The sequence below is a fragment of the Leucoraja erinacea genome, chromosome 3 (genome assembly GCF_028641065.1).
Source record: "Leucoraja erinacea ecotype New England chromosome 3, Leri_hhj_1, whole genome shotgun sequence".
NCBI lineage: Eukaryota > Metazoa > Chordata > Chondrichthyes > Rajiformes > Rajidae > Leucoraja > Leucoraja erinaceus.
Genome location: NC_073379.1, coordinates 37,493,410 through 37,516,390, shown reverse-complemented (window position 1 = coordinate 37,516,390; position 22,981 = coordinate 37,493,410). Strand labels below are relative to the sequence as shown.

Here is a 22,981-nt window from a genome sequence, read left to right as displayed (position 1 = left end):
CCCCTCCACATTTCCTGTCCACATTTACCCAGAAAACATCCATCCCATTCTAAAGCTGTACATTGAACCATGTGCTGCAGACAATCATAGGAACAGAAGCTAATAGTATCTCCTGGTGGAAGGCTCTTCAGATACAATTTTTAAAAACTTTGCAAGTATTGAGGAGGTGGAGGTAAAATTAATTTCTAATGCGCGTTTCACAAGCTTAGGTAGTTCCAAATCACTTAACAACCAATTAAGTACTTTGAAGTGTGGTCTCCAGTGTAATACTGGGAAGAGCAGCAACCATGTTGCACATTGCAACTTGCCTCTCACAACAATGTGGTAATGAACTGTTAATGTATTTCTCTAGTAGGTTTTGTGAGAAGTCAATAATGTCTTGTATCCCACAGTAATTATCAGTCTCTTCTTCAAAACAGTGCATTGGAATCCTGTAGACCCCACCTTAGAGGGTGGGTGGGAATTTAGTTTAAACACGTACTCAAACGTTGGTACTTTTGACGCTGTGACACTCCCTTATCACTTCACAGGATCATTCATGACGTTAGCTTTATGTTATCTAGTTTTGGGAGTGGGGCTTTGAAAGCATGAGTACACCAAGGTGCATTCTGCAAAGTCATCTACAAAGTTACATTACGGGTTTTACACAATATCGCATTACTGATCTCATGCAGAAACATCACGCATAGGATGACACGAATGCCCCAGGGGATTTCAGAATGCCCTCAGCTTTCAGCTTTCTTACCAATGTGTAACTTTCAGCACCTCTGCTATTATCTCTCCTTGAAGCACCTGAAAGAAAAGATAAATAAAATTATTTTCATTTAATTGAAATTACTGAAGGGGAAGCATGGTGGTGCAGCTGGTTGAGCTGCTGCTTCACAGCGCCAGAGACTCGCGTGCGATCCTGACCTCAGATGCTGCCTGTGTGGAGTTTGCACATTCTCCCTGTGACCATGTGGGTTTTCTCCGGGTGCTCTGGTTTCCTCAAACACCACAAAGACGTCGACAAAAGTGCTGGAGAAACTCAGCGCAAGAGGCAGCATCTATGGAGCGTAGGAAATAGGCAACGTTTCGGGCCGAAACCAAACCCTTCTTCAGACTGATTTTCCAGCATCTGCAGTTCCTTCTTGACCACAAAGACGTGATGATTTGCTGGTTAATTGGCCTCTGTAAATTTCCCCTAGTGTGTGTAGGAAGCGATGCAACAGTGGAATAATGTAAAACTAGTCCGAATGGGTGATCGAGGGTTGGCGAGCACTCGGTGGGCAGAAGGTCTTGCTTCTATGCGGTATCGCTAATCTAAACTAAAACTATTTCCCATTAGCCTCTGTTCCATAAGAGTGGGATATTGACTACTGACAGCCCTGAAGGAAAATAAGTTTCCTGCAGGAATCAATAACTGCACTAATGGTATTGTATTCAGTCCTAATTGCTCTTGATGGTGCTTATAATAAAACTATGGGCAGGAGCAGAAGTGACTCTCTGTAAATTTAGCCACCAATCTCTTTCAGGATGAACAATGTGGGTCAGTGCTGTCTCTCATCAAGAGCCATTTTTAAAATTTTCCAGACACAACTTTCACTGGCCTGCCGGTGTTCTTTCATCAAATGTTGAAACATAGAAACATAGAAAATAGGTGCAGGAGGAGGCCATTCGGTCCTTCAAGCCAGCACCGCCATTCATTGTGATCATGGCTGATCGTCCCCTATCAATAACCCGTGCCTGCCTTCTCCCCATATCCCTTGACTCCACTAGCCCCTAGAGCTCTAAGAACGGCTGCCAACAGATGACTGTGTTGGAAGATGCGACTTGGAAAAGGGACATGTCCAGTTGGTCATGGAACCAGCAGGGACAAGGGCAGCCCCCGCTACTCCTCTAGTAAACACTTTGCACAGCGAGGACAGGCATATTTACTCACACACACACACTGTTATAGGGGGCTAAAGGGGAAATCCTTTAAAACCGAGATGAGAAGAACTTTTTTCACGCAGAGAGTGGTGAATCTCTGGAACTCTCTGCCACAGAGGGTAGTTGAGGCCAGTTCATTGGCTATATTTAAGAGGGAGTTAGATGTGGCCCTTGTGGCTAAGGGGATCAGGGGGTATGGAGAGAAGGCAGGTACGGGATACTGAGTTGGATGATCAGCCATGATCATATTGAATGGCGGTGCAGGCTCGAAGGGCCGAATGGCCTACTCCTGCACCTAATTTCTATGTTTCTATGTTTCTATGTTATAATAAGCATCTGTGATCCTACTGAAAGCAGTAAAACTTAAATCTATGCAGTTGTGGCTTGCATTTCCATTGCAACTTTCACCTTTTCAGCATCTCAAAAACGTTTTCAGCCAAGATGTGTTCGCTGTTGTAAAGTGGGAAGTTACAGCAAAGAAGATGTACAGTACTAGCTCACACGTGTTAATGGACTGGAAACACTTCAGAGAACGTTTATCACCCTAATACCTGGAATGAGTGGGTTGGCCCACAAGGGAAGTCTTGTTCTTGCTGGAGATTAGAAGAGAGTGAGAGGTGACATATTTGAAACAAATAAGATCCTGAGGGACATTGATAGGGTGGAAGTGACAAGCATGTTTCCTCTTGTGGGAGAATCTGGCACAAAGACGCCAGTGTTTAAAAATAATGAGTCTGCAATTTACACAGCAACAAGAAGGACTTTTATATCATCATTGGAATTTTCTTCTTCAAAAGGCTGTGAAAGCAGTTTTTAAATATTTTTTTGCCAGAGGTAGATAAATCATGGCTAAGCAAGAGGGTGAAAGTTTACCAAGGTGAGATAGGAATATGATGTTTGTGAACATATGATCTCAGTGGCTTAGCCCTGCTTAGTCCTGTGTGTATGCACACAAACAGAAATATAAAGAATACCAGACAATCTGACAATTAAAAAAAAAAGGCAAATGCTGGAAATCTTAAACTGAAAATGGTGGAAATACTTAGCAGTCAGGGCACATCTCTGGGAAGAGAAATAGAGTCAACGCTTAAAATCAGGATAAATGAGGCTTCGGGAGGGTGGGGAGGCCTATGTCTCTAATAAACTGCAACCATGGTGACCATTGAGGTAAACTGTAAACAAATGTATCAGGTCAATTAGTTAATGGGAGTGTGAGAACATGGACAAAAGAACCTAGACAAAGGAATGTGGAGTATTAGTCACCCAACCATAATCTTAATTCATCTGTTTTTCCCTTGCCTTTTCTCCCTGCTCTGGGAGTAGATGATATATCCAGCTGGGCTAGTCTTTCTGCTCTGCATTTTGCAGCCCACATTCCCCCACATGAGACATTAATTCTCTTTTTGTTCCAGGCAATTTAGGGAGAAGCAAGGGAATATTGGGCAGAAGATGGAACAATTCAGCTGCTCTTCTTTGAAGTCATGACTGAGAGGGCAGATGGGGCCTTCATTAGCATCTCAGCCAAATGGTGGCAACCCGATTGTGTAACATTCCCTCCTATTGTAATGGTGTGTCATCAGCGATTTCCATGCTCAAGTCTCTGTACGGATCTGATCCAAAACTTTCCTGAGATGGGAGTGCTCCTTGCTAAGCAAAGGAGTCCAGCTACAAACCTTGCTAATCTCAGCCTGGTCATAACTACAAGTGTCCACTCTGGTCTAAACCCTACCTTTGTGGAAAGGACACCATGGAGAAAGAAGCCCATTTGGGGCAGCACGGTGGCACAGCGGCAGCGTTGCTGCCTTACAGCACCAGAGACCCAGGTTCGATCCTGACCAAGGGTGCTGTCTGTATGGAGTTTGTACATTCTCCCTGTGACCGTGTGGGTTTTCTCCGGGTGTTCCGGTTTTCTCCCCCACTCCAAAGACGTACAGGTTTGTAGGTTAATTGGCTTTGGTAAAATTTGTAAATTGCCCCTAGTGTGTGTTTAGAATTGTGTTAGCATAGGAAGATCGTTGCACAGCATGGACTCAGTGAGCCGAAGGGCCTGATTCTGCACTGTATCTTTTTTAGTTTAGTTTAGTTTAGAGATACTTCGGCCCACCGAGTCCGCACCAACCAGCGATCCCTGCACATTAACATTATCCTGCACACACTAGGGACAATTTACACTTATACCAAGCCAATTAACTTTTCCAACCTGTACGTCTTTGGAGTGTGGGAGAAAACCGAAGCTTGCAGAGAAAACCCATGCAGGTCATGGGGAGAATGTACAAACTCCATACGGACAGCACCCTTGGTCGGGATCGAACATGGGTCTCAGGCACTGCAAGTGCTGTAAGGCAGCAACTCTAAACAAAACTAAACTAAATTATCCAGCAACTTCTGTAAATATCAGTTCAGCTTTCTGTGTTGAAAGAACAGATGGGAGGGAATCTGTGCAGCATGGGGTATGGACAGTGTCCTTTTTATCTGTGATAGTCGTTGTGGTCCTACAAACACAGAACCATTGAGAAGTTGCATCAAAGTCTTGCAGAACCAGGATGGACCTCCCAGAGTATAATGCTCCATATGATTCCATATTGCAAAAAAAATGATACAAAGCATTGTACAAGATGAACAGAAAGGATTTACAGCATAAATTCCATACATCTGCCAATACAGAGGAATTATCCTGATATCCGAGAACGCCTTACTTGGAATGGTAAGGATATGGAGAACTTCTACAGAAAGGCAGCATTAATGCATTTTAAAGGGTTATTAGGTAAACACATGATGGGGTAATGGAATAGAATGGCATTGATGGGGTTATAAGGGAGAGAGTGAAGAGGCTCATGTGTTGCATAAAGTCAACATGGAACTATAGGTTGAATGGCCAGTTTCTATGCTGTACGCTCTATTTAATTCTTTGTAATAATCCTTCCTGACAGATGATAGCTCAACAAATGGTGCCTATTGTTGAAATGCTAAGTAGTTGAATAAATATGAACTTCCTTGAATAACTTTGATTGTTATTCTCTGTTCAGAGTCCGTGACAAAGCGAAAAGGCTTCTGCAAATTACTGCAATTTTAGAACAATTATAGATTCTGATCTTACCTGCAAAACTGGGCTAAAAAGCCAAAGTGTGCGGAGAATGGAAATTTACAAGATGCTTTTCATAAACAAGTTGCAAGATATCAATTTTGGAAGATTTGAAGAAGTGCAAAATCAATGCCTATTAAATGGCCATAATGACCACAAGCAATGAAACCTGGCCAGAACTAATAACTTTGTCTTCTCCTATTCTCTTTATTTGGCGATATATATAGGGTAAGACATTGGTAAAATTATGCATTGCGCAGGTTAACATCATGTGTATAAACTATTGGAGGTGGTGCCTTGGTAGGTTGCATTATACTCTCTGCGGAGACTTGTCTTCGGACATTCCCTCTCATTACTAACTTAGAATCATACAGCATGGAAACGGGCACTTTGGCCCGACTTCTTGCTGACCCAGATGCCCCTAAGCTAGTCCCATTTGTTTGCATTTGGCCCATATCCCTCTAAACCTCTCCAATCCATGTACTTGTCCAAATGTCTTTTAAATACCTTTATAGTACCTGGCTCAACTATCTCCACTGGCAGCTCGTTCCATATATGAGTGAATATGTTGCCCCTCAGGTTCCTATTAAATCGTGCCATCCTCACCTTAAATCAGTGTCCTCTATGCCATTACCCTGGGTAAAATAATCTGTACATTCACCTTATCTATTCCCCTCACAATTTTGTACACCTCTTTAAGATCACTCCTCTGCCCCCTGTTCTCCAAAGAATAGGGAAGATTTTTCCCTTTTCCCTTTGAGAATAGGGAAGATTCAAACAAGAGGACATGACTTCAAAATTAAGGGACAGAAGTTTAGGGGTAATATGAGGGGGAACTTCTTTACGCAGAGAGTGGTGGCGGTGTGGAATGAGCTCCCAGTGGAAGTGGTGGAGGCAGGTTCATTAGTATCATTTAAAAATAAATTGGATAGGCATATGGATGAGAAGGGAATGGAGGGTTATGGTACGAGTGCAGGCAGGTGGGACTAAGGGGAAAAAATTTGTTCGGCATGGACTTGTAGGGCCGAGATGGCCTGTTTCCGTGCTGTAATTGTTATATGGTTATATGGTTATAATACAAGTCCAGCCTGCCTAACCTCTCCCAGTAGCTTAAGCCCTCGAATACTGGCAACATCTTCATAAATACTCAGCAGGTCAGACCACATCTGTGGAGATGGAAACAGAGCTAAGGTCTCAGGTCAAAGATCCTTTGTTCAAAAGTTTAGTTCTGACAAAGGGTCTTTACCTTAAATGTTCGCTCTGTTTCTCTTCCCACAGATGCAGACTGACCTGCTGAGTATTTCCATATGTTTTAATTAAAATTAGATGAGGTGAGGGATGGGCTTGTTCTGATTGCTAACATAGATTCAGTGGGCTGAATGGTCTTCTTAATATCATAAGATCGTAATAGCATAATAAGGCAGACAACAAACATCAAAGAAAAATAATGCTGATTGATTTCGATAATCTCTCCTCAAATCTCCCATGTAACAATCTCCATGACTAATATGTTCCTTGGCAACAGACTCAAGGGTGTAAATTAGTAGGGCATAGGCTCACTACATTCATATTTTTGCTTTGACACTGGCAATATGAAATTAAGAAATATCCAGAGGGATTTTCAAAAAGAAATTCAAGGCAATCAAACCTCTCGCACGAATAAGGGCAAACAGGAAAACGTCAACTTATTACGTAACATTGCTAACATTGTAGAACATCCCAAAGTGTTCCCCAAAATACCGAGGAACAAAATTTGGCATAAGTGATAAGGTCATAAGTGATAGGAGTAGAATTAGACCATTCGGTCTATCAAGTCTACTCCACCATTTAATCATGGCTGATCTGTCTCTCCCTCCTAACCCCATTCTCCTGCCTTCTCCCCATGACCTCTGACGCCTGTACTAATCAAGAATCTATCTATCTTTGCCTTAAAAATATCCACTGACTGGGGCCTCCACAGCCTTCTGTGGCAAACAATTCCACAGATTCGCCACACTCACATCGAGCCAGAAGGGGAGATTTTAGACGATGAGCAAAAGGTTGGTCAAGGATCTGGGCTTAAGGAGCGAAGAGGTGGAGAAGGGTGATGAAGGCAGATTACAGTGACAGAGAGGGCAGAGAACAAGGAGAGATCTGAGAACCTCACATTCAAAACACTGATAGACAGGAGCTATTGAATAACCAAGTGAGCATGTGGGTGAATGGGGAACTGGTGCAAGATATGACATTACCAGCAAACCTTTGGATGGGCTCAAGTTCACACTAGATGGAAAGCTGCAGTTTGGCCAGGAGTGTGCTTCCTTTTCTCCACATGCTGCTTGACCCGCTGAGTTACTCCAGCATTTTGTGTCTATCGTCGAGTGTGTTGCAATAGTCCAGTTCAGCAATATCAAATGCAGAAGGCAAGCCAAGGTTGAACAAAAGCTTTTCACGGTATCTCAGTACACATGACAACACATGACTGTGTGTGGAGAGGGTCAACACCTTCCGGTTTCTCGGCGTCCATATCGCTGCTGACATCTCCTGGACAGACAACACGACAGCGATCATCAAGAAGGCTCAGCAGCGGCTGCACTTCCTGAGGGTCCTCAGGAAGCACAACCTGGACTCTAACCTGCTGCTGACCTTCTACCGCTCGTCCATCGAGAGCCTGCTGACATACTGCATTACAGCATGGTATGGCAGCTGCAACATGGCAGACAGGGAGAGGCTTCAGAGGGTAACCAGGACAGCGCAGAAGATCATTGGTTGCCCTCTCCCCTACCTGATGGATATCTACACCTCCCGCTGCCTTAGCAGGGCAAAGAATATCATCAAAGACAGCTCCCATCCTGCGTTTGGACTGTTCGACCTGCTGCCCTCTGGAAGGCGCTATAGGTGCATCAAATCCAGGACAAATAGATTCAGGAATAGTTGCTTTCCGAAAATTATAACTACTCTTAATTCAAATTCACACATGTTTTGAATGTGAGGTTCTCAGATCTCTCCTTGTTCTCTGCCCTCTCTGTCACTGTAATCTGCCTTCATCACTTCACAGCCCAACACCCGGACTTCCATCTGTATATATGTATATAGCGCCGCAGAATTGTGCACCTATCCCCCCCCCCCTTCTCCCTTCTGTTTTTGTTTTTCTGTTTCTTGTTTTTTGTACTAAATTATATGTATGCACTGAGTACGTGCAGCTTTTAATTTCATTGTACATGTATAGTGACAATAAATGGCATATCTCTATCTAATAAACAAATACCGATCAAAACTGACGGACATTGGCTGTGATAGAATGATTGTACCTACCATGCCACAGAATAGCAGAGAAACAGAAGGAATCCAACCATTCCCAAGGAACCCAATCCCAAAAATATCGCAATCTGCATGTTGTTTGATGTGCCTGCACAGATAAAATAATTAGAGAGAAGGAAACAGAGTGAATGACCAGTACCGAATCGCTGACCTTAACTCATGTGGATGACGAAAAAAAATACATTTCATACACACTTTGCATTCTGTTCATTCAAGCAAAGTTAGGATTTGGAGACAACAACCACTTTATTTCTATAATCACATTAATGTATCAGAATGTAACTATGCACTTCACAGGAGTGACATCAGACAAAACGTGACACCTAGCTACATATCATATTAGGGCAGAACATCAAAAGACTGATACGGGAGGAATGTAGTAAGAAACCTCTTAATGCAGAACAGAGTGGTACAGGGATGCAACTCCAGAGCTTTAGGCCGTGTGAGCTGAAGGCATGGGATCAAGTGGATAGAATTTGATTGCCATTTGCAGAAGAGATTTCCAAACCCAAACCACCCTCCATGGAAGTGTGCTCTCCCGAATGACTGATTTCATGGTTACATACTTGTGAGATGGAGGAGAATTCAGGATTTGAGGCAACACTATTTGCAGCATTATCTACATCTCAATGTTGAATTGGCACAACTGCAGTTAAATCAATGCCGTCAATAAACGCATGATTGAGAGAACTTAATTCACATATGTCAGAGCATATGGGGAAAAGATGGATGAATGGAGTTAGGTCACAGGTTAGCTGCGATCTGATTGAGCAGCAGGGCAGGCTGATGGAGATAAATAGGCTCCTTCTGTTCCATGTTTCTGCGTCGCTGTTCATTCAGAGGATCAAAGCCCTGGATCTCCTCACCTGCCAGCACCGTGGCTGTGCCTGCACCACACAGACTGCAACGGGTCTGGAAAGTCAGTAGTGAGAGTCCATTCCCAATTCCCACAGGATGGGCAATTACGAATGGTTATTTAATACTGGCTTTCAGGGTGATGTCCAGATCCTACAAATGATGATTTAAACAAAAATGCTTCTCAACATGTGCTGCTGGGAAAGTCGTGATACAGGAATCTGCAGCTGTTTCAATAAAATGCTGTGCTAATTATGGTGCACTGGTTGAATTAATATAAATGTATGAGTGTTTAAACAGCCAATTGACAGTCATTGTCTTGATGCACACAGAAGTATGGCCTTTAAGCCCCTGTTCCCTGGTTTATTGGATCAAGGTCAATCTGTAATTTGCCTTCTAGATTAGGTCAACACAGCTGCTGGTTTGGACACTGCAAGCTTCCTCATACAGCACATGGCCAGATTATCTATTTTTTAGTGATTTGAATAAAGGATAATATTGGTTGCCATGCAGGGAGGAGCTCCGCAGTTCCTGTTCATGATCCACCAAAGGCCGGTAGTTTGGGAAACAAGGTCAAACTTAAAAAAGGCTTCTCCTGCAGAGGTGGAGCGTTCCCTCAGTACTGTGTTTGAAATGCCACGTCCAGTGCATTTCAATTTTCAACCTCAGCTCCTCACACTCACTCCCTAACAAACCCTGGAGGCTGGAAGACGCACTGTAGCACTGGCGTTTGGTGTCAGTGGGTCTACGGTACCTGAGATTGGTGCCACAGGGACACCCTTTGAATCAATGTTCATTGTCAGAGAATCAAGGTTCATTTATAATTCTGTACAGTGATTCAAAAACCACCAAAAAATCTATTGCTTCACTGAACAACGACAATATCACTCTGCAAGCTGAAAAACCTTACAATAAATTAGCAAAAAAAGAAAAAACATTTGGATTATTTATCACATTTCACGAATCTGGGGCACTCTTTACAGTTAATGACATAATCTTTGATGTTTCATCACTGTTATGTGACATACAACATGGGATCAGGCGTTTCGGCCTAACTTGCTCACACCAGCCAACATGCCCATCCACACTAGTCCCACCTGCCTGCGCTTGGCCCATAACCCTCTACATTTGTCCTATCCACTGTTGAGGGAATCACAGCAGCCAATTTGCACAGAGTAGCTCTCACAATACAGCAATGGGATGATGATCAGTCAATTGGGTTTTCTAATTATGTTGGTTGTGAAATAAAAACCAGCCAGGCCAATAGGGAGAACTTCCCCTTCATCCACCCTCATGCTCCTGTGCAGTAGCAAGTATGTCCCCTGTCTAACATGACCTTATACCTACACCCTATTTGCTGCTTCATGAAGGATTCATGGTACCATTTCGAATGGGAGCTGGAAGCTTTCTCCAAGATTCAAAATCAGTGACAGATCTGACAGAAGATAAAGTACACACGTCATGTCTTCTGTCAAAGGCAGTTGAGGGGAGGGGAGGATGAGTGTGGTAATGGGGTAACCTCTTTGCTGCTTCGCCTGTGGCTCAGTCACCATCCAGACCACACTCTGTGGTGGAGGGAAGCTGAAACTCAGCCCAGGTAAATGTGGGAGGATTAAAGGTGGCAATTCCAGCCAGGCAGACTGTGCCAGCTTGATTCTGCTTAACAAATCCTCACTCACCTTCTTGAAGAAATTACGCTGCCATTATTGGACTGCATTGTATTAGTTGGTTCAAGAGTTCTGTTTGTTGAGCAAACAAACTAGGCTTCAATAAAATAAAACCCGAAAATGCTAGAATAGCTCAGCTGGTCTGGCAGTATCCACGGTGTGAGAAAGAGATTTAACGTTTCAAGTCAAAAGGCTCAGCAACCTGAATTGTTAACTCAGTTCATCATCTTATAGATGCTGCCTAAACTGCTGAGAGTTTCCAGCTTTTCTGCTTTTGTTTCCGATTTTCAGCATCTGTAATGTTTTGCTTTGTATTTGCTATTTACAGATCTGATCAGTCTTATTGGCCACCTTATTGTTACCTTATTATGTTGGTACAAAGGTAACAGTGGTGTCAACAGACACACTCCGTCTGGTTGTAAAAACTACTTCCCCAAGATACCTGCTCCCAAATATCAGCTAGTAATTCACCAATGGGAAACATCATGTGTCCCCATGTCACGTAATATTTAAACATCTATAGAACTGTTGCACTGTAATGCTCGGACTCCTGTGCTGCACTCTGCATCTTCCCTTTGCTCTACCCCTATTGTACTTGCACTTGAATTTGGCTTGATTGTATTTATGAATAATATTATCTGATTTGATTGGATAGCATGCAAAACAACTGTACTTCAGTACACGTGGTATTAATAAAACTAAACGCGCATTTTTAGCAAGAGATCATGAATAATGAAAAAGAGGAATTGTCTGTGTGTACAGTGAGCTGCTGAATGCCTTGAGCACAAATACTTAAGAATTTGAAGGTCATGAAAGGTGCTAAGTAAATACCAATTCCTTTTTCCTTCTAAACACTGACCAAACCAAATCATCAACGTGGCTTTTGAATTTTGTGAGCTTCTTTACTCAGAGAGTGGTAGCTTGTGTGGAATGAGCTTCCAGTGAAGGTGGTGGAGGCAGGTTCGATTTTATCATTTAAAAATAAATTGGATAGTTATATGGATGGGAAAGGAATGGAGGGTTATGGTCTGAGTGCAGGTCGCTGGGACTAGGGGAGAATACGTGTTCGGCACGTACTAGAAGGGCCGAGATGACCTGTTTCCGTGCTGTAATTGTTATATGGTTATATGTCTCTAAATCACCATCTAGATCTCTCGTTTCCATTTCCCCCTGGCTCTCAGTCTGAAACATCACCTATTACTATTGTCCAGAGATGCTGTCTGTCCCGCTGAATTACTCCAGCTTTTTATGTCTATCTTCGGTTTAAACCAGAATCTGCAGTTCCTTCCTACACAATGGCCTTGCCAATGTGTCCCTTTTCATATATATATGTATATCTGAAAAAATACCACATGGTCAAACACAACCTTGTGATTCTGTATAGAAATGGGTTGCAGCAAAGCAACTGGTCATTTTACATCTCTTCCCAGTTTATTAATTAAGAAGAGATGAAAGGGATCTGACTCAGCACAATTATCACATCATACCGAATGCAGTGACTGTGATTATGGTGAGTAAAACAAGAATGGAGTCAATGAGCAATTATCCCACCCTTTCTAATTAAAGGTTGCTAAACCAGGGGATCATTTAATTGCATGCAGTACATCTCACCTTTTAATTGTGCCAAAGTCACACACGACTGTCTCTTCACCTGGTCAAAACAAATAAAACATGATTTCCCGATACGACTGACATGTAAACATACAGAAAATAATGACCAGATAATCTAATTATGAGCAATGGTGATTAAAGGTTGATGAAGATAATCCCCTTGAACGTCTTCATATTTTAATTACTGAAAGAGCAGACGCATTCTCAGTTAAATGCCTAATTTGTCTGACAAAGCAACACTCCCTCATTGCTGCACAAGAATCATGGCCTCGATTTGTGCGAGTAGGAAGATATAGTGGACAATAAATTCAGGCCAATTTGCAACACTGACAATTAAATCCACTTTGGAAGAAATATTCAACATCTATTATAAAAAGTTTGTTCAGAGATGCACAATTAGTTCTCAAGTATGCATTCTTCAATTGGGAAAATTATAAAAACAATAGCAACTGTCAGATTTGTCAAAGGTTGAGACTTTACAGGCAAATTGAATCACGATTTGATAATACAGACTAATTTACGCTGAATATCTCAAGTATGGACAGAGAATGCTGCATTTGCTCAAGGGCCAAGATATTCCCTGTTTCTCTCTCCACGGGTAATGTTTTGGGCTGGTGAACTCTCAAAAGTTCCAATGTTCTTTCATCAGAATTAGTACCTGAAGTGTGAACTCCATTCCTCTCTCCACTGATGTTGTATTGCTGAGCATTTACCGTTTTTTTCCCCCAGATTTCAGGTACCTCTCGTCTACAATCACAGCACGGAAACAGGCCCCTTGGCCAATATACCCACACCGACCAACATGTCCCATCTACACTAGCCTCACCTACCTGTGTTTGGCCCATATCCCTCCAAACCTATCCGACCCATGTAGCTGTCCAAATCTTTTTTAAGCATTGTGATAGTACCTGCCTCAACTACCACCTTCTGCAGCTTGTTCCACACACTTACCACCCTTTGTATAAAAAAGCTGCCTCTCAGGTAACTTAATGTCCATCTAGTGCTTTGTATCTTTCACAACAACTTGTTCTTATATGTAAGAAGGAACTGCAGATGCTGGTTTAAACCGAAGATAGACACAAAAAGCTGGTGTAACTCAGCGGGACAAGCAGCATCTCTGGAGAGAATGAATGGGTGACGTTTTGGGTCGAGACCCTTCTTCAAACAGTAATAGACTGTCCCTCATCACATAAAATGCTTAACCTGTGTGTCTTACATAAAGAAGGACTGACTCACAAGTCCAACTGATTAAACCATTCCCAGGGCATAGCGTTTGCGTGTTTTTGGAGAAAAAAGGAGAAACTACAGAAAAGCTGCCTTCTATCCTCCTCATAATTTTGGGGGGGAGGAGAATGCGCGGCCAAGTTGAACAGAATTCTGGACCAATTATTTCACACAGGTGACATATGCCCAGAGAGACAGATCTAGAATAGACCTCTTGGGAGAAGTTTGGACTAGCCTGGGGCATTACTACATGCTACTGTCAGATGTCAGGAACTGGGTTGACACGGTGGTGCAGCAGTAAAGTTGCCGCTTTACAGACCCGGGTTCGATCCTGACCTCGGGTACTGTCTGTACGGAGTTTGTACCTTCTCCCTGTGACCACGTGGGTTTTCTCCGGGTGCTCCGACTTTCTTTCACACCCCAAAGACGTGCAGGTTTGTAGGTTAATTGGCTTCTGTAAATTATAAAATTGCCCCTAGTGTGTAGGACAGTGCTTGTGTAGGGGGTGATCACTGGTTGGCACGGACTTGGTGGGCCGAAGGGCCTGTTACCGCGCTGTATGTCAAAAAAAAAATGAAGGGCCATAATTCCTAATCAGTAGTGAGCAACCTGCTCCCTCACCACTAAAGAGCCAGTTGTATCCCTCGCATGATGTTTGGGACCAGGTGCAAGAGAGTGGGGTCCAGACAAGCCCCGCTCACAACACAAAGCAAGTAGACTACTAGCCGCCCAACACATGGACCCTTGCTAAGCCCATTGTCAAACACCATCCTACAGTCTATGTTCCTGGATGTTTCAGACTTTCAAAAACCTCCATAAACAGAACATTTAAAAACTCTAAAACACTTAAAAACACATATCGTCAGCACATATACATCCTGACACTCACAAATACCAAGTCCCTAGTAACCAATATTCTCATGGAGATGAGAGGCTGTCCCTGTCCCTTAGCTGCCAGATTCCTCGCCTTATGAACTAGATGACGTGTCCAGCTTCAGAGCACAACTGGGAAAATGACAATAATCAGCTGATCCCAACCTGCCTTGTGTGTGCTTGCACCAAAATCTGAACTTCAGGTCTGATGAAGGAATTGTCACCGGTTTTGTCCACAGCCCCCAACAACTCCAGAATTATTTATATTCTGAAATCTCCTGAATGAACTGTAGTGGTCTGTCTGACCATGTATATCCCTATAAATTAGCCTCAACTCCAGTGCCAGTTCCCCGTAACCCTGCGACATTACAGTTTTAGGACATTTTGGGAAGTATTAGATGGAAGTGTTTTTGTGCATTTTTCTCCAAAGATCAACTTACATGATTCCATTCACTGATAATTTTCAATTGAAATAAATAGTTTTTGCCAGTCTCTAAAGCAGCGTTATAAAAGTCTCTGTAATATAGCCGGTTTCCGACTGAAAATTGCATCCCATCCTCAACGTCCATTGCGATGAACTCTGCTGTGATGTATGCTTCCGTGTCTTTTTGGTGGCCAAAGAAATCTCTTATGTTCTGTGAATTGCAATTGAACGAGTGTTGCAAACTCATTGGCAAAACAATGACCTGATAAAGGCTAAAGAGGGGCAAAGAAATTAATCACAAATGGTTCATTAATCAAATCATTGTTATCCATTGTTATCTATATTACTAAAACTCTTTGTTTGTGCCGGCAATGTGTCACTCTGCTCTTTCCTATCTTCTTCCAAACGCTACGCCACAGCCTTCCCATTTTCACATATTCTACTCACATTTTCCCCATCGAAGCGATAAACATCTTCCTGCCGCATTCTGACCTATATTTCCAAAGTTATTCATGATTTAAAGTTTTTAAAAAAAGCCAAAATCGCTTTCTCAGAGAATGTCCAGTGATGATGTCACAATGCCTCTCACAGTGCACCAATCACAATGGGCTCCCAAGCTGCCTGCCACAATACACACTACAATTTATTTGTCACTTGAACCTCATAGAGGCTCAAATGAAATGTTGTTTCTACAGTCATACACACAAGAAAAAAAGACCCAAGACACAACACAATTTACACAGACATCCATCACAGTGCATCTCCTCCTCGCTGTGATGGAAGGCAAAAAAACATATCTCTCCCCTGCACTCCCCATTCCACTCCTGATGTCAGAGTCAAAGCCCCCGGCGGGCGATGGCAATTGTCCCACGGCCATTAACGCTGCGCCGGGCGATGCAAGACCGCGCTCCGGGTCTTGTTGTTGGAGCCCCCGGCGGGCGCTAGCAAAGTCCTGCAGCCGTTGAAGCTGCGCCGGGCGATGCAAGGTCCTGCTCCAGGTACTCCTCGACCCCGCAACTCGGGCGGGAGAAGTCGCCATTTACGGAAGCCCCGAAAAGCGGTCTCCCAGCAGGGACCCGCGGGCTCCCGATATCACCGTCCACCGGACCCGCGGCCGGAGCCTCCGAATCCCCGGGGGTCGGGCCACAGCAGCGCGCCACCACAGCTCCACCCGCTCCGAACTCGGCCAGCTCCACGATGGTGAGCAGCTCCGCAGCTCCGCGACTGGAGCCCCAGGTCGTTCCTGCTGGAGGCCGCTCCACGTTGCAGCCCCAATGACAACGGAGACCCGACAGGGAAAAGGTCGGGTTCTCCGTGCAGGGGAAAGATTTTAAAAGTTCCCCCCCCCCCCACCACACACACCCACACATACACACACACATACACAAAAAAATAAATAAAAACTACATTAAAACAGGACAAAAAATAACAAAAAGACAGACGGACTGCAGAGGCCGCTGCGACGTGCCACTGCAGAGGCCGACTGCCACAATGACATCACAATGGGACGTTGCCAACGGTAACAATGGTCTCTCAAGCTGGCTGCCTCTCACAGTGGGATCTCAAGCTATCCAGGCCCTGGCGCTGCTCTACGACTTGGGGCAGGGAATGGGAGTGAGGGGAGGAGGATGAGGGGAATGAGAGAGATGGGGTAGAGTCTCTACCCCCCCCCCCATATCTCTCTGCCCCTCTCCCTCTCTACCCCCTCCCCCTACCCACTCTACCCCCTCCCTCTACCCCTCTCTCTTTCCCTCTATACCCCCCTCCCTCTCTACCCCCTTCCCTCTCTAGGGAGTGGTGAGTATTGGGACCTATGGGTGAGTGGTGGAATATTGCGTTCGGGGACCAGCCCTCCCCTGTGATGGGGGACGGGACCCAATGGGTCCCACTTGGTCTAGTCTCTTTTAATATTTACAATTCATTATTTTGCCTTTTCCAAATTCTTGCCTCACTTCGCTCCATCGCCACAACCGTTCCCTCAGTTGTCCAAGCACAAAACTATAGCAGTCCTTCCACAAACCTTGCTTTCGCAATCTGCGAATCTCAATCTCAATCACTTTTCCTGACCGAGCTTTAGACCCAATTTTAAACCATCTCCTAATGTGTCTTGAGTTGTTCTGGTGGTGTTAATCATTTTGTGTACAATGCATTTTGTATTTGTTAATGGCTTAGTATGTTTTACTCCACTAAAGGCACCCTATAAATATACTACTTTTGCAAAAAATGTTGAAACAAAAGTCTCTGGTTGCTTGATCAAATGATCAAGGCCAATATATATATATATTAACAACAGCAGCCAGCCAGCCACACGGACCCTTATCCATTTTATAATATTGATACGATTGCAACCCTCAATTCCACATCTCCAACCCCCGGCCGTAACCTTTCACCCCTTACATACTGTATCAAGTGTCTATTCAGCTCTGCCTTAAAAATATTCAAAGGCTCTGCTTATAACATCCTTGCAGGTAAAGGAAGATAATAAATGTTCTTGGTATTTAATGGATGCGAATGATAATCAATTGCTTGCAACAGCTATTATTAGTTTGAATCATTTTAAAATCATGTTAAAAGGGGACAAGGAGTCCATGTTAAGGCGACACATTGAAAGAATCAATTGTTCAATAAAATAGATTTGCATATATAGCACGCTGTACAACGGCTGAATATCCTTCGACACTTTATAGCCAAGGAAATACTGTTGTAATGTAGGGAATGGTTGCAGCAAATTTTTCACATTGCAAGATCTTGGAAAAACATCCAGATTTAAGGCCCCTAAGAATTCCACTGTTCTATGAAAGAGGATCCACATTCACCTGAGATATAGTCAGTGGATTTGTTTTAATTTTCATTCTGAAAGACAGCACTCCAACAGTGCCTTATTGACCTAGATTTTATGCATATTATAAGGAGTGGGGTATGATCCAACAATCATTTGACTTACAGCAATATCAACTGAGTCACAGCCAGGGTATTAACTAAAACCTTTGGGGCACCAATTGATTTAACAATTTTCCCAAGTCTGAGACACATACCAAATTGGTCCGTTCTTACTTTCGACTTTTCGAAGGATAAGTGGAGGCAATATCTGCTCCTCAACCACAACTGGAACATTTGGAACTGGAGGGTCTGAAACAAAGATGAATATTTTACAGGTTGCATTTGGTGATAATAATTTAACTTGGCAAAGTGGAGGTGATAGGTTATCTCATTTGTCGACCAAGCTCGGTGGGCTTTCGGCTGTCAGGATCCCATATCAATATTATGCACTGGATCAATACATAACAATCCTGTGCAAATTATTATGTCACTTACAGCTGTATGGGCAATAATATTGACTGATAGGGGAATAAATTAATCACTTTCACTTTGGCTGGCAGAGGATTGACAGCAAACAAAAGCCAAACAATTACCTGTATATTAAATAAGCACTGAACTATATTCATAGACTAAGACTGCTGAGGACATAAACATCAACAATTTAGTGTAAGCTGCAGAGAAAGGCTTGCTATTCTGATATTTTTAGGATTTAGTTTAGTTTAGATGCGGAATGCGGAAACAGGCCCTTCGACACACCGAGTCCGCACCGGCCACCAATCCCTGCACATTAACACACACTAGGGACAATTTACACTTATACCAAACCAATTAACCTACAAACCTGTATATCTTTGGAATGTGGGAAGAATCCGAAGATCTTGGAGCAAACCCATGCAGGTCATGGGGGAAAACGTACAAACCCCGTACAGACAACACCCGTAGTCTGGATTGAAACAAGGTTTCTGGCTCTGCAAGGCAGCAACTCTACTGCTGTACCACCGTGCTGCCCTTATGTAACCAACAGAAATAAACTAAACTACCAGAGTTTCTTTCTGGGTAGAACCGTAACAATGCCTTCTATTCTTTCTTGAATTGACTGTCCATAACTTGTGAAGAAAAACTCATCTATGTTGTAGTTTGTTTTTCATAAGCTCTTGTCATGGATATCTTTGGCATGACACATGTTAGTGTGAAGGAGACCCACTGAACGACAGCATTTGTAAACTGCTTTCCAGTCTGTCTTCTATTTTTCCGCCTTTTATCTCTAAAACTACCTGGCAAATTATTTTCCAAGGTGCCGTTTAAAAACATCAAGGGTCACAAATTTTATAGACCCTGCGGTTTGAGCAAATGCAGAATCAGCTAAATTGTATCCAAACAAGTCAAGCCCCAAACTCGAGGAACATGTCTCTGGCCTCTCTAAAAAAAAACTAATCACATTTTAACCATATGAGGTGAAATTGAATTCAAATTGTATGTCTACGCACGGACAACTCAGCGATCTGAGTAAGTGCCAAAGACAAAGACAATACAACTCAATAATTGTTTGGGCACAGCTCTGCACAATCTCAATCACTGAAGCCAGTTTCTCACCAATGACTGCTGTTGATAGCCGCATAGATGCGGAATGTTGCGATGTAAGAGCTGTGATATTCACTGTATAGTTGGTGCCTGGTTGCAAGTTCAAACACACTGCAGGGGAGTCATTTGCTGTACTATGAATAAATGAGTCATTGTGAAAGAATTCCCTTTGATAGACTCTCTCCCCTTGTATCTGAAACTGGAAAGAAATAAAAAGTTAGAATGAAACTGTAATGAAGTAAAAAGACATTGCATTAAAAAAAGTACAATGCTGAATGATACAGCTGTAAGAGCAACTGAGTTGGAAGGCTTAGAACTTTCAAATGTACAAATAGAATTTTAGAACAAATTTACCCTGCTAACTGGATCTATTTAAATAGCCTCCCTCCACTATAGCAGATATCATTTGCGAACAGTTTACTAAACAGATTTGATCTATAAAGAGCTTCTATTAACTTCAGCAAGCAGAACCCAGGACTGAAACTATGCAATCTCACCCAAATAACAGCATGATTGTTTAATTGGAAAAATGGAGGTAGACTACATAATTCTAATTCTCTATTTAAAATTAATCCCAGACTTCATAAGATCGTAAGTAATTGGAGCAGAATTAGGCCATTCTGCCCATCAAGTCTACGCCATTCAATCATGGCTGATCTATCTCTCCCTCTTAACCCCATTCTCCTGCCTTCTCTTCATAACTTCTGACACCCTCTTACATTCTGAAAAATTAAACATTCTTCTTCAATTTTCAGAAACCTCCTTTTTGGTCAATCTAATAATTTTACCACTAATGCTCATCATCAACTATTTAGTCCTTCACTAAATATCTCACAGCAAACTGCTGGTGCATGGATGGTAGAAGCATTAAAGGTTTGTTGTCAAAGTGAGTATATTATTTTATATATTGCCTTCCCGAACCCTTATGGAATCTTTCAAAGTTCTTACAGCCAATTAAAGATTTGTTTTAATGCAGTTATCATAAGGAAGTGAATTTGCACAGCGTAACCACTACAATCAACAATGTGATAAAGACCGGATGATTTTTTAAACATTTCATCTTCAATATTGCAGCACTTCCAGCACTGGCGCATTAGAATTCTAAAGGAAAGTTAACAACTTAAAATTTAAATAGAAGATTAAAAAATATATATAATCTAGTCTTCTGAAATAATTTACAGATCTGTTGCCTAATTTAAATTATTACTGAAACAGTACTGGCATAGATAAAAGGGCTTAAGAGCCATTGTGCCACAACAGAGACTCAGTTTAATCCAAAATACTAAGAAAATGGTGACATACCAGCATGCAGATTTGGGAAATTTCTTTAGAAGCACATGATATTCTCAGATAGTATCTAAATACCAAGGGACAGTTCTTTTGGCCTCACAACAGCAAATATTGACACTGTTCCTATGGTTCCCATTCCCAAAGAAGGGTATGATTAGAGCAGCATGCATTGAGGTGGCAAGCATTGATTTACTCATTCGGGAGATAAGATGCATGGCTTTTGCAAAGTGAGTTAAGACCGGCCTATATTTACTGGAATAAAAGCAAATTAATCAAATCATATTACATTTTGAGAGAGATTGATTGGGTCAATGCTGAGAAATTAAACTAGAGAGTCTAGAATTAGGAAGCATAGTTTCAGGGTAAAATGTCCGTCATTTGAGATTGGGATGAGATAAAGTGTCTGTTGTTCAAAAGATTGTGAATCTTTGGAATTCTCTATCCTACACAAGGTTGGAAAGCAAAAAAAACAGCAAATGTTGCAAATACGAAATTCAAATCACTATAAATACTCAGAAGGACAGAGTTAATGATTCTGGTCAGGGATCAGAATTGGTAAAATGATGAAACAAGGAAGAAGGAGAAGTGGAAAGTGCAGAAGAAATGTCCGTGATAGGATGGAGACCAGGAGACATTCTTCCACCATGAGGTCAGAAGTGGGGATTTCTTGATTAGGAAGGGAATTAAAGGATATGGAGTGAAGGCAGGAGAATGGGGTTGAGCGATCAGCCATGATTGAATGGTGGAGTAGACTCAATAGGCTGAATGGCCTAATTCTGCTCCTACGTCTTATGGTCTTATGGGATGTTTGCTAATGATTGCAATTCCTCAGCAAATAAAATAGTTCATGCCTGCATGAAGCAAGACCCAGAGAACATTCAGGCTGATAATTGGCAAGTAATGTTTGCATCACCCAAGTGCCAAGCAATGGCCATCTCTAACAAGGAAAAGCCAACCACCTTGACATTCAGTGGGTTTATCATTACCAAGTCCCCCACCATCATGCCCCTATATCTTTATATATCTATATCTTTTGGGAATACATTAAGCTCTTACCCTCACCTCTTTTTCTTGTATAGTGATGACCACACGGTGTCGCTTCCTGCACTACTACAGAATTTAAAATTTAATTGCTGACAATTTCCATACTATTCCTATTTTCCACGTGGTCAATGCCTAATCTGTTCATTTCCTTTTGTCCTTTGCCTTTATTCTTTACGATTATTTTCTCTCTGCTATACTTGACATGATTCTCAACTGCACCTGCTCCATGTCCCTTCCTTCTGCTATCACTCCATTTCCTCCTACCCAGACCAAGGCTAGGACCCCTTTGTCCTTATCTTCCACCTGATAAGTCTCCATATTCAACGGATTTAGTCAGACACAACAGAAACAGGCCCCTTGGCCCAACTTGTCCCAGTCAACCAACATGCCCCATCTAAGCTATTCCCATTTGCTTGTGGTTAGCCCATATCACTCTAAAACGTTCCTCCATCTTTTTCTCCGCCTCCTTCCCTTTCCCTGAAGGAATCGTTCCCTTTGTCATTCCCTAATCCACCATTCCATCTCCAACAACCATCCCGCTTCTTGCAGTATATTCCCCTGTCATTGCAGGAGATGCAACATCTGGCCTTTCACCTCTTCCCTTCCCGCCATCCAGAGACCCAAATAAACTTTCAGGTGAAATAGCAAGTCACTACAATCATCAACAAGAGTCTCTCTGAGCTTCTGGTTTTGTGACACTTGTACCTTTCGAATGGAGAAGAGGAGGAATTTCTTTAGCCAGATGGTGGCGGATCTGTGGAATTTGTTTCCAGAGATGAAAGTGGAGGCCAAGTCGTTGAAGATTTTTAAAGCAGAGATTGATAAATTCTTGATTAGTAAACATTGCGGGAGAAGGCAGGAATATAGGGTTGAATGGGAGAATGGCAGAGCAGACTCAATGGGCCAAAGGGCCTAATTCTGCTCCTATGTCTGATGATCTAGTGCAGCTGTTTCACAGATATAAATCCATGTCATATTTCTAATGGTTTGCGATCCTATAAGGCTTGGATATCCAAAACAGAGGCATCTCAGTCCTGCACATCTTAGCACACCTTAAATTCTTAAGATTGAACATTTTTTTCCCCTTTCCCTGTTTTCTCAATTGTTTCACTCCTATCTTTCTTCCCCTTGTGTTATATATATCTGGAACTGATATGACCAATTTAAATGTTTTTCCTATCTGTTTGTTTGTTTCATTCTCATTGGGCAAGTAAATGAACCAGTCCTGTCTCTCACAGAGATTCCACTGCATTACTCCCACTATATATCATTATCCTCACCAACGGAATTATTGGAGCT

The 22,981-nt window shown here is 42.6% G+C and overlaps 1 protein-coding gene across 1 annotated transcript in view; it reads right to left on the bottom strand.

The window, feature by feature from the left end:
* susd1 (sushi domain containing 1) overlaps positions 1-22,981 on the bottom strand; it is a 92,007-nt gene that overhangs the window by 5,137 nt on the left and 63,889 nt on the right. The window contains exons 20-25 of the mRNA XM_055632440.1: positions 19,361-19,547; positions 17,983-18,076; positions 14,964-15,219; positions 12,427-12,466; positions 8,288-8,381; positions 746-792 (exon numbers count right to left, since the gene is read on the bottom strand). Of these exons, the coding sequence (XP_055488415.1) occupies positions 774-792; positions 8,288-8,381; positions 12,427-12,466; positions 14,964-15,219; positions 17,983-18,076; positions 19,361-19,547 (690 nt within the window). The 3' untranslated portion in view covers positions 746-773. The remainder of the gene's footprint in view (positions 1-745; positions 793-8,287; positions 8,382-12,426; positions 12,467-14,963; positions 15,220-17,982; positions 18,077-19,360; positions 19,548-22,981) is intronic.